This window comes from Mustela nigripes, chromosome 5, assembly GCF_022355385.1.
Source record: "Mustela nigripes isolate SB6536 chromosome 5, MUSNIG.SB6536, whole genome shotgun sequence".
Lineage (NCBI taxonomy): Eukaryota > Metazoa > Chordata > Mammalia > Carnivora > Mustelidae > Mustela > Mustela nigripes.
In genome coordinates, this window is record NC_081561.1 from 134,448,980 (window position 1) to 134,461,654 (window position 12,675).

Genomic DNA, 12,675 nt, shown 5'->3' on the forward strand with positions numbered 1-12,675 from the left:
ATGAAAAAATAATGTGCGTAATTGCCAGAAGACCCCGAAAGGCAGACTGAAAGATCTGCTGTAGGGCAAGCCTCGTAAACACCACCAAGGAAGGTTTTTTCAGAAAGGGTGAGGACTGCTACTTGCCATTCACGTCTCGGAATGGTTGACATCCACTCTGGTCGGGGCGAGAAGGGTCCAGCCAGCCGCGCCGTGTCCCCTGTGGTTCGGACGGGAGCGCCGCCGCCTATGGGAATGCCCGCCTATGGGAATGCCCACCTACGAGGCCAGCTGCCTGGAAACCGCCATGAGAGTCACCTTGGCACGGATGACCTTTTGTCAACAGTCTAAAGCAGGTTTCTTTTTTCTCTCCTTCAGGGAGTCACGGGTGCCTTGACGGTTTTGATGAAAGATGCAATAAAACCAAATCTGATGCAGACCCTGGAGGTGAGTGACTTTCTCACTATGGAAACTGTTGGCAGAGATTGCATTTATCCAATCGAGTGTGCATCCCCACACAACGCGAGCGTTTTCAGCCCATGTGGGCCCCTGGGGAGCAACCGAATAAGTCCCGGGTCATCTGAAAAAAGTTAAAAGTGTATGTAAGGATTCTTTCCCTTGGGTAACACAGTAGAAACATTAAAAACTCTGTATCGAGTACGTCGGTGAGTTAGGTGCCATGTTTTTGGGATGTTTTTTCTGTTTTGCCTCTTTTGGACTTAGCTTCTCATCATCATTATTGGGTTCTTTGGTTTGTTTTTCCCAAGCAAAATATAGAGCACATGCTGAGAAAGTTTTCGCAGAAAGCATGCTGACGCCACCTTTCTCGTAAGATTAACCCTGCTCTTGCCCAGGGAGCAAGGAAGTTGGAGGAAGTGCAGCAGAGTCTCCATCCGTTCATTCATTGAGCCAAGAGAAAGCTCAGTTTGGGTGCAACTTTCACCATTTACTGGCCGTGGCCTCAGCCAAGTATTTACTAATCTCAGCCTCTGTTTTCCCGGGTAAAATGGTGATAGTAACAGAGCAGGGTTATCGTGAAGATTCAATATTCACGGAGCCCATCATGTGGGCAGGCCTTGCAGTGGGAGCTTAGGACAGCAAGTCCTACTCTTTTGGAGCTTGTCCTTTAGTGGTGGGGACGGACGATCGAGAAATGAGTCAGTCCATACATAGCATGTCAGCTGGTGGCAAGGACTGAATTAGAAAAACAGGAGGGAATGAGAGAACAGAGAGTGAGGTGGGTGGCGTCTGATGCCCGGCGATGTGAACGGACCAGGAGATGGGGGAGGAGCTTTGTGGGCAGAGGGTGACATGTGGCGCAAAGGCCCATGGGCAGGGATGAGCTCTCCGGTCAGAAGGGCTCCAGCAGAGAGCAAGAATCCAGACATGAGGACACAGGACAGAAATGGCAGAACCTGCCAGAGCTGGAAGGTCTGAGGTGAGGGTGCGGAGCTGAGCCGGGGAGGGGAGAACGCAAGCACCTTCTCTCGGGGCCTCTGCCTCCCGCAGGTGAGCCCTTCCTCTCTTTCATTCCGGTGGCGTGCGAGCATGCTCTGGTAGAGGCCCTCTTAAACAGAACAGTCCCCCAAACCTGCCAGGATCCAGTGTCCCCACACAGCTGCTGCTCCGTTCTCTGCTCTGTCACGGTCAGACATCATTGTCTGTGGCCGGGGTCTCCGCATGTCCCCTGGCTCTCCTCATAACTTCAGCCTGACCCGAGCTTCCCCCTCTCCTGGATGGTCCTGTCCAGGTCACCTGTTCCTCTGTGCTACCAGTTCTTCCTTCTTCTGTCCTTCTCTGTGTGGTCTCTTCATAAGGTCTGACCCAGCTGATGTTTCTTTGGTCTGGAGCACTTGGTTCTTCTGGCTTCTGGGACACCTCGTGGCTCTGGGCCTCCCACTGTCTTCCTTCCGCCTCCCCGTCTCCTTTGCTGGCCTGGCCTTCACTCGGCTTCTAAATGTGAGAGCGTCCGAGCCCTCACTTCTCCAGCCGTGCTTCCCTCCCATCAGCCATGGACTGACCCCCAAACTCTTTTTTTCTTTAAAGATTTTATTTATTTATTTGAGAGAGCATAAGCATGGGAAGCAGCAGAGGCTGAGGGAGGAGCGGGCTCCCCGCTGAGCAGGGAGCCTGATGCAGGGCTCCATCCCAGGACCCTGGGATCATGACCTGAGCCGAAGGCAGACGCTTAACCCATGGAGCTACCCAGGTGCTCCCTGACCCCCCAGCTCTTGTTCTGAATCTCCTGACCTCAGAATTTCAGAGTTGTGGGTGGACTTCCTGAGAGCCATTGCATATCAAACCTGGTTATAAAATAGGGTCTTTGATTTCAAACCCAGTCAGCGGTTCCAGCCAAAATCCTAGGAGTCGACCCGGAGCCTGGTTCCCTCTCCCCCGCCCGTCTCCATCCCTGCAGAGCCTCCCTCCCTGACCCGTCTCCGACCCGTCCACTTCTCCTGCAGCCTTGGCCTCCAGCGCGACCTCCCACCTTGCCACGGTGGCTGCTGTTAACAGTCGTTCCTCCAGAATCCTCTGTCTGCTCAGCTGCCCGGGAGCTTGGAAACTGAATCGCTCCTGTTGGCCTCCTGCTTAGAGCTCTCGGGCGGTTTGCGCTGGTCCTCGCTGCTGGTCCTCGCTGCGGCCGGAAACCCTTCAGGACCTGGCTCTTCCTCCTTTTCCCGCATCCTCTCTCTTCCTGTCTGGGACGTTCCTCCTGATTTCACTGATTTCACGTGTCTGTCTCCTTCTTGTTCGTTAGGACTTGAGTCCTTTAGATATCAGCACCCTGGAGAGGCCTTCCCCGGCCACAGGTCAACACAGGCCCAGTCACTGTGTCCTGTCACTGTCTTGGCATTCCGGCACGGCGCGGACTGTCATCCAAAAGCTCCCTACTTCCTTGTCCAGGGTGGGAGCAGGACCCATCCCACCAGGCTCACCACCAGATCACGGCTCTGAGAAGCTGCCTTGCACATATTAGGTGCTCAGCAAACATTTGTTGAATAATTAATGAATACCTATTAGTTTTACTACATGGCTTGTTACCGTGCTGCGGGCTGCCGGGAGACTGGTAGTTCTCAGTTCTGGCTGCACGCTAGACTCTCCTGGAAAGATTTTTTTGTTTTTTAATGTATTTATTTTTTTAGAGAGCATGTATAGGAGTGAAAATAGCAGGGGAGGAGCACGGGGAGAGGGAGAGAGAACCTCCCTGAGTGGACTCCTCCCTCAGCACAGAGCCTGACCGGGGGCTCGATCTCAGGACCCTGACATCATGATCTGAGCCAAAACCTAGAGTTGGCCGCTCAGTCCGCTGAGCCTTCCAGACACCCCGTCATAGTTTTTTAACTAAGGACTTAACTCTGTGTACTGTATCAGAGCCATAAATACTGGCTGAGCATCTGAGCCTGTGTGTCTCATGGAGTGTCTAATGCAGAGTGCTTATCTCCAAGGGTGCTTATCTCGAGGAGTGGTTATCTTGGGAGTGGTTATCTGGGGGAGTGGTTGTCTTGGGAAGGGTGAAGGGTTTGTGGCAGTCCAGCCCACCCTGTCACCCATGCCCCGCCAGAGACCCGTGTTTGGTGAATGCTGCAGTGGGAGACCCAGGGTCAGAAGCTGGGACCTTGCCCTCCCGACACTGTCCCCCGCCCCGTCCTCTAAGCAGTATTTTCTTCAGAGCATTTGAAAGGTTTATCTGGGCAGACATGAGAAGCTAAAGATAGGCACACAGGTCTAGACACTAGACACACACGTGAAACTATCCCTCAGCACCTACGTTTGGATTTTCTGTTGCCAACTTTATTTCCCCAGACGTTTGCGTGACCTCTCGTTGGTCAGGGACCTGTCATCCCTCCTGGGGACTCTGGAATAAAAGTAAAGAGAGAACTCACAGAATGGCTTTGATAAACTCTGTCTCATTCTCACAGATTTTTCTCTTACTGCCTTCCCACTTTTGTTCAGCTCTCTCGTCTTTGAAATGTCTTCAGCTAGCAGCCCATCGCGGGTCATGGGAATTTTCCGTGGCGCCCAGCCTCCCCCTCGGTCCCTCGCTGCCTCCCCGCGTCAGTCAGAGGGCAGCGTCTGTTTTCACAGGTGCAGCCAAGGCCTCACAGACACGGACCCCAGCAGCCCCGGCTGGGCTTGGGCTCAAACCCCAGCATTGCAATGCATGGGGATTCATTCCCTCAGACAGGGCTAGGGTCTGTTCTCACTGATACAGGAGAACTATAGAAATGGCATTTAAAATGCAGTATTGACAGATTTTCTCTAAGAATGAAATCTCAAAGTTTTGATAATTCCCTTCTATCAGAGTCCGTTTGGTTTGTTGTTGTTGTTGATTTTTGCCTTTTTAGTAAGAATTACTCTAGCATTTTACCAAGAGTGAAAATTTGCTTTGCTTTTATTGTCTCAATACTGACCAGATTTTTAACACGTAAGCCAGTTAAACAATGAGAAAGGCTTAAAACAGAATTCGTAAGAATCAGAAGAACATGTTTATTATTCTAGATATAAAAATGGGCTATAATGAATGTAAACCTTATATGGTTGTCCTGCCATACTACACGGTTCATTAGTTGTATTGGTTTTTATTTGCTTTCTTTAGATTTTTCTTGAAGTGATTGATTTCTCAATGGAGGAAAAAAATGCATTTAAATAATTTTTTAAATTCTTTTAAAAAATATATATGGGGCATCTGGGTGGCTCAGTGGGTTAAAGCCTCTGCCTCCAGCTCAGGTCACAATCCGGGAGTCCTGAGATGGAGCCCTGCCTGGGGCTCTCTGCTCAGCAGGGATCCTGCTTTCCCCTCTCTCTCTCTGCCTGCCTCTTTGCCTACTTGTGATTTCTGTCTGTCAAATGGATAAGTAAAATCTTTAAAAAATAAATAAATAAAAGTAAAAATATATTTAATTTGGAGCACCTGGGTGACTCAGTCAGTTAAGCGTTTGCCTTCCCCTCAGGTCATGATCTCAGGGTCCTGGGATCGAGCCCTGCATCGGGCTCCCTACTTAGTGGTGAATCTGCTTCTCCCTCTCCCTCTGCCCGCTGCTCCCTGTTCATGATCTTTCTCTCTCTGTGTCAAATAAATAAATAAAATTTTCTAATATATTAATATATATGTATAATTCAAGATACTATAAAGTGAGTTAAATAGTTTACTTAATAGTTAGTGAGGCAGCTAATGAGTGCTTTACCAAAACAATCGTAGGAAATAATCCTTATAGGTTTTTCTCCCTAGTTCAGCATTTAATGTGGAATGACACTGTTGTAGAATATACCAGGAATTCGGTCCTTTGAGAGAGTCAAGGTGTTTCTTTTTCTTTGAGAGGATTTGCACACTGAATATACAGTATTAATAAAAACAGAACGGGTTCAGTGAGTCTTTAAATACCAAGACTTGCCATCTTCGTCCATCCCTCCCTTTGTCTCTGAGGGTTTTGATTTGTCCTTGAATTTCTGTAGGGAACACCTGTATTTGTGCACGCCGGCCCCTTTGCTAACATCGCCCATGGCAACTCTTCAGTGTTGGCTGATAAAATCGCCCTGAAACTGGTTGGTCAAGAAGGATTTGTAGGTAAGTCATTTCTGTTAAATTTATTTGTCATAGAGTATGGAAGAAATCTAAACGTCGATGACTGAACAAGAGTGCAATGCATTCTGATTTGAAATATATTCTTTTAGACCCACCTTTCATAGATGGTCTCGATATTGGAAAAGCCCTGTGGTTTGGTCTATACTAGTGAATTGATGTGTTCAAACCGTACATTCTGATGTCAAGTACTCATGGGTTTGAATCCGAGCTCTGATACTTGCTGCTAGAGTGATTTTGGACACATTTGAATGACCTCTGAGCCTCCGTCTTCTCATCTATAAAATGGTGATGACAATATTGTATCCAACCTTGTAGAGTTATTGTGAAAACCAAATGAGAGTATTTATTGACTGAGCCAGTATTTATTGAGAAACTACTACGCACAAGTCATAGTACTCAGAGCTGGAAATAACCCCATGAGGCAAACAGACCTAGCCCCGCCTTCATGGAACAGACTGCCTAATGCTGTACATAACTAACAGAAGAAGTGCTCGTTAACTATTAGCTGTTATTAGCGGTAGAAATCAGTTTGCTCTTCCTCAAATCATAGTATGTTTTCGTGTCGAATGGAGGGGACATTTCCAAGTCTTGTTGAACTGTTGGACTTGGAAATTTTAATTGTTAGGACTTCCGACTTTGTGCTGCGGTCATGGTGTACTTTGTGGTACCTTCTTCTCTTCGGTTTTCAATGGACGTTTCTGGTGAGCGTTTGCTCTGTCAGTGCTAGCCCCCATCCCACCCCCGAGGGTGACAAAGGAGAAACAAATAGCAGGGAGTCTTGGAATAACAGCATCATTTGACAGCAGACAGACTGCACTGGCAGACGTTCACGTGCCACGGGGAATTTCCACTTGCCATTCATGCCCGTGATCCTCAAGTCTACCAGTTGCTGCTTTCACACTAATCATCAGCCTTGTATCAAACTCGAAGTGAGTTGTTTTACTAGAAAAAATTCTACCGGGCTAAAGAACTTAGCACTGCACTTTTATGCTCAGCCATTCTAAAGTTCGTTCAGGGCTATGGAGACCTTTTTTAAGAATTCCCTATGGACATGCAGGCAGGACCCAATGGGAATTTCTGTAGTTCATTCCTCAAGGTCCGTATCATATAGGTCTTGTGTACTCGGCCGCCTGTTACCGAGTCCACTCTGAGAATGGCTGGACATGCCACGGAAATGGATTTGCTCAGTTGATCACAGCATAATTGTGGGGCTAATGCACCGGGAGTCTGGGAAGGGCAGGCCCTGAAAAGTTGGGTGCTTATATGAAGAGGGGTTCTCATGCATCAACTCCACAAATAGCTTCTAGAAGAAAGCTCTCTGTTTTATGCTGACAGAGCTCTCTGCTCCCGTATAAATCCTGTACTTTGTCCATATGTATTTACAGAGTATGTGTTATTGTGGCAAAGCGTCATTAAAGATATGAGCTGATGGTGCACTCAAAACGTGACCTTGGGAAATCCATTAGCCTCTCGGGGAGTGTCCCTTGTGGACATTCTCAGGTGAAAAAAGAGAAATGAGGAATTGCATGTGACCATGAGATAGAAGCTATGGATCATGACCTGAACTGGAACTGCCCACCGACGGGGGGTGGGCAAGTTACTCAGCTTCTCTAGGGTTCACTTTCCGCTCTTCATAACTGCGATATTTTAATGAGTCGAGTCAAGTAAGACATTGCTGTGTGAACCATGGTGGACCAGTCAAATGGCAGTGATTTGGCTAATGATTTCTATGTCCTCCTCTAGTCTGAGAGGCTGTAGGTGGGGGGGAGAGTTCAGTGACAGAAATCTGGCTTCACTCCTTTCAAGCTGTGTAACGTTGGGTAACTTCTTAGCCTCGGTTTCCTCATCTGTAGAATGGGGCTTTAAACAGGGCTTGCATCGTAGGTTTGAAAAGAGGTTTGAACGAGACTGCTTGTTAAGACCTGACACATGGTGAGACTCGGCGACAGTTCTCAGCCGCTCCTCGTCTTCCTCTCCCCATCGCTCACCCATGATTAATAAGGGTTAAATTTCCGCTTTTCCATTTAGAGTTTGGGGGTAGGTTTTTTGGGGGGGGGGTTGTTTTTGTTTTTGCTTTGTTTATGATAGTGATTTTATTTTTAACTGTGGTAGAATACGTCTAACGAAATCGACAGTTTTAACCATTTTTAAGCGCACCATTCAGTAGTCAGACACTTGAGCATTACTGCACAACCATCGCCGCCATCCATCTCCGGGACTCTCTTCATCTTGCAAAACTGAGACTCTGCACCCGTTAGATAATAACTCCCCACTCCCCCAGCCCCTGGCAACCAGCCTTCTACTTCCTGTCTCTGAGTCTGGACTGTTGGCCTTGTATGACTGGCTTATTTCACTTAGCATAATGTCCTAGAGTTCACCCGTGGTGGATCATCTGTTCAGATTTCCGTGCTTTTCAAGCTGAAGCATGCTCCAGTTTACGTATGCCATGATCTGTTTATCCACTTGTCTGTCTGCGAACACGCAGATTGCTTCACCTGCCGGTTCTGGTGAATAACGCTGCTGGGAGTGTGGTACGCAAATAACTCATTTTATGTTAGTTTTAATGCATAAAGATCACGCTTCATTTTGCATAACTGTGCGATAGCCGTGACTTGCAAAATACATATAGACTCAAGATCTATAGTGTTAAACTCTCACAAAGGTGGTACCCTATTGCCATAGCTGCATTAGAATGTGGGAAACAAAGCCAGCGTCCTGAACTGTGGGAGCTGGGCACGGTCGGAAGACAGTGCTCCTGCCCCGCCTTGTCTGGTCAGGCTTGATCTGTGGGCTGCATTGGATGAAATTTTAATTAATGTATGATTCCTCTAAGAATTTTTTTTACATGCCTCTAATCATTTTCAATCATAAGAATAGTCTCATTCTAGGGCGCCTGGGTGGCTTGGTTGGTTAAGCATCTGCCTTTGACTCAGGACATGATCCCAGGGTCCTGGAATCAAGCCCCACATCAGGCTTCTTGCTCAGTGGGGAGACTGCTTCCCCCTCTCCCTCTGCTTCTCCCTTTACTTGTGTACTTTCTCACTCTGTCTCAAATAAATACAAATCTTTAAAAAAAAAAAATGTCTAATTCTAATAAAAAATGTGGATGCAGCCTTATACAAAAATAACTCCAAATTTCATTCCAATTTAAGTCTCTCCCATCTTGGGCCTGTGTTTGGCTAATCATGGGAAGGGAACAGTGGCGTCTTCTCTGTCCCCCATCACTGTGCACTTGGTCTGCCTCTGGCCCCTCTAGGGTTGAAGCTTCAAATTCGATGGTACCCATTCAGCCTCTTCCAGCAGAGACCCACACTGCTGGCAGAAAGCCTCTGGGTGGTATGAGACCGTCCTGCTGCTCATCTAGTACCTGATCTCCAGATACCACAGACATTTGACCTTGACCTTACCGTTGGTGGGGGTGCAGTTACAACTCTCACCTGAGTCTCTCTCCCACTGCAGGGGCTGTTTCTCCTCAGCCTGTAAACATCTATGCATCCCCAAGCCACCACTGTGTCCCTGCCTTAGAAGGGCCTCCAGCTGCGCATGTAAAGCCTCCCTCGCTAGCTCCATATCCTTTCCACTGGGATGTGGGGAACGGGCTTCTCCACACTGATAACTTTCTCTGAAGAAATCCTTTCCTGGTTTCTAACTTGATCAACCCGTTGAAAATTCAAGGTAGCTGTTGGGCTAAAAGATACAGAATCTGTTTTCAAATAATGTTTTTGCAAATGCTACTAGGTTTAGCTTCCTCCTTGAACATGAGAGGAATTGACACTGTTTTGGGGGCTTCAGACAAAAGTGAAACCAAAAGAGCCCCATTTTAACATTCTCCCACAGAAGTTAAATGCAGTAAATAGAGGTTTTTTCGAAGCTTGTGAGACAATTTATGTCCTTAGAAAAGTCATTGTTTATAGAAGTGTGTACCTCTTAAGACATAGAAAGCCCAAATCCAAAAGAAGATTGATGATTTGGGTTACGTTAGAAAACAAATTCTGTGTGATAAAAGATAAGGATTTAAAAAACAAGCGATAGAGTAGGATTTGCAGCGGTAATAGACAAATGACAAACATTTGAAATATATACAAACCACCAAGGATTATGGATTGATTTTTTTTTTTAAGACAAGTAATCCAACAGAAAAATGGGCAAAGGATTTGAAAGAGTAATTTACAGAAAAAGAGCGCTCTGACAGAATTTCTGGGTCAAACTGAAAATGAGCAAACCGTCTAGCAACTTCAGTTCTTTGTCATACCTTGGAGAAGAAGTAACTGAAGATTTATTTAAGTCCTTTGAAATACTTTTCTTCAGTGCACATATATTGAGCTTCTGCTGTTATGTCAAGTAATAACATGGTGAGAGCTGGGAATCAGAGATACACGACATGGTTCTTAGCTCTAGTAATGTATAATGTGGTGTGAGAGATAAGCCCATAAACAGGACCTCAGTGGTAAGTGCAGTGCACTTATGAGATGAAGTTATTGATCAACAAAGAATCTTAAGAGATGATGGGCTTCTCTTAGATAGGATTTTCTCCATACTGTGTTTTGTGAGGTATATTTAGTCTGATTTTTTGTTCTATCCCAACACAGCCAAGAAAGGAATTCTTTTGTCTACTCTGTAATAATTATTCCAAGATAATGGAATCAGTTTTCCATTTAGACTAAAAATAGAGTGAAATTTATTTAATTACAATTGACCCTTGAATGGTTTGGTGGTTGGGGCACTGACCCATCCCGTGCAGTTGGAAATCCGCGTAGAACTTTTGACTCCCTCACAACTTAACTACTAACAGCCCATTGATGGGTCAGAGCCCAATCAATGACATAAAGAGTCAGTTAACACACATTTTGTATGTTGTATATATTATATACCGTAACCTTAAGATAAAGTAAGCTGGGGGCACCTGGGTGGCTCAGTGGGTTAAGGCCTCTACCTTCGGCTCCGGTCTTGATCCCAGGGTCCTGGGATCGAGCCCCAAGTCCAGCTCTCTGCTCGGCGGAGAGCCTGCTTCCCCCTCTCTCTGTGCCTGCTTCTCTGCCTACTTGTGATCTCTGTCTGTCAAGTAAATTAATAAAATCTTTTAAAAAAAAAAAGATTAAGCTAGATAAAAGGAAATAGTATTTTTATTTTTTTAAAGATTTGTTTCTTTATCAGGGGAGGGGTGGGGAGAGAGAGAGAATCTCAAGCAGGCTCCCCACTGATCACAGAGCCCAACTGGGGGCTTTATCCCAGAACCCTGAGATCATGACGTGAGCCAAAACCCAAAAAAAGTCAACCACTGAACCTACTGAGCCACCCTGGCACCCCAGAAGATAATAGTATTAAGAAAATCATAAGGGAAAGAAAATACATTTACAGTATTATAATATATTTATCAAAAAGAAAATCTGGGGCGCCTGGGTGGCTCAGCATGCTAAGCCTCTGCCTTTAGTTCAGGTCATGATCTCAGGGTCCTGGGATCCAGCCCCGCGTCAGGCCCCCTGCTCAGCGGGAAACCTGCTTCCCCTCTCCTCCCCACCTGTGCTCTCTCACTCTCTCTGTCTCTCTCTTTGTCAAATAAATGAGTAAGTCTTTAAATACATAATATATATAATTTATGTATAGAAAGAAGACTTGTATATAAAAAGACCCATCCAGTTCATACCCATGTTGATCAGTCAGCTGAAATTGCACAAACTTGTCAGACTAGACCAAAATAGTCTTTGAGAATTTGGGGGGAAATGCTCTGGTCCCCGTGATAGCTATTTCTATTCCTTCTTTAGCCAACAGTTCTCATGGGAGTCCACTTAACCTCCATTCACTGCTGTAAAAGCAAACATTTCTTTGGCATCAAATCCTAATCATGTGTTATTTTTTTAAAAGTAAGAAGAAAGGAAAGGAAAACAACATTGAGTTTCTAGGCTTTAATAAATTATCTCATTTTTAAACTATTTGTAAGGATTTCAGACTTACACATGATCCTTGGTTTTTTAAATTTGCTTTCTGTTTTCTTACTTTGGTTTTGATTCCCATTTTGAATGAATACCTTTCCTTCGGTCTGGAATTCAGCACACACTGGTCCACATTGAAGCTGGGAGTTCTCAACTAGTGGCTGACCAGCCAATCCTCCCATAATTAAATACAGAATTGTGTATGGACATATACGGTTGGTTGGTTGTTTTAAGAAGAGAAGGGCTCCATGGCTCTCATTAGATTTTTCAAAGGGGTCCATGATCCAAAAAATGATGAAGGCCCAGGGTCTTCTCATGGCCTAAGGCCATGTCATGTGGTTCACCAGACTTCCTTTATAGTGACCTATGTGAAGCATTGGGGGCTTCTGATGTTCCACTTATATTTGACACTTCGCGTCCCCTTCCAAAGTGCTGGTCAAGACGTCACCTGAATTGACTGTGAGTCGTCTCCTTGCCATCCGTAGAGAACGCCGCAGACCCGCCCTGGGCTCTCCCCCGGCTGCCTGGGGACCGACCCATGAGCAGACCAGGGCCCCGCAGTTCATTTCTGCACTGAACTTCGCCCTGAACGTTTCCAGATTCAGGTTTCAAGATCAGAAAAAATAACCGTGGTCATTCGGAGACAAACTGAGAAGGACTGGGGGGACACAAAGTCTCGTTAATATTTTCATTACAAACGCTGCCGATCTCTGAGCGATTCCAGAGCTGCAGACCTGTGCTCTGTCCTCTGCAGTCTCACGAAGCCTGAAACCGTTTGGGGCGGAGCGGGGGTTGTTAGCCTCATTCTACAGGTGACAGCTGAAGCCTGGAGAGCTTACAACACATGTCGTCTGTCCCCCAGCCAGCGAGTGGCAGAGGATACAACGTCAGGGCCCCTTCTTGCCGAAACCTGTGCAGACAGTTGGCTGCTCTGCCCACGCGGATCTTCTCATTTCTCTTTAGCTGGTTCCCGTTCACTCCCATGAAAAAACACCAAGTTTCAGAAGACCCGTCCACAAGGGATGGCCACAGCTTACAGTCGTACCGATATGATTATACTGTTATACAATATTACACAATAATATACTATTATACCATCTGTAATAACGTATGCCAGCAGCGGTGGGATACTTTTGGGTTTTCATTCTTTTTTATTTTATTTTTTTAATTAATTCCAGTTTA

The 12,675-nt window shown here is 46.1% G+C and overlaps 1 protein-coding gene across 1 annotated transcript in view; it reads left to right on the plus strand.

Moving 5' to 3' along the window:
- MTHFD1L (methylenetetrahydrofolate dehydrogenase (NADP+ dependent) 1 like) overlaps nucleotides 1-12,675 on the plus strand; it is a 183,177-nt gene that overhangs the window by 69,626 nt on the left and 100,876 nt on the right. Inside the window, exons 19-20 of the mRNA XM_059401260.1 lie at nucleotides 358-426; nucleotides 5,434-5,545. Coding sequence (XP_059257243.1) covers nucleotides 358-426; nucleotides 5,434-5,545 — 181 coding nt within the window. The remainder of the gene's footprint in view (nucleotides 1-357; nucleotides 427-5,433; nucleotides 5,546-12,675) is intronic.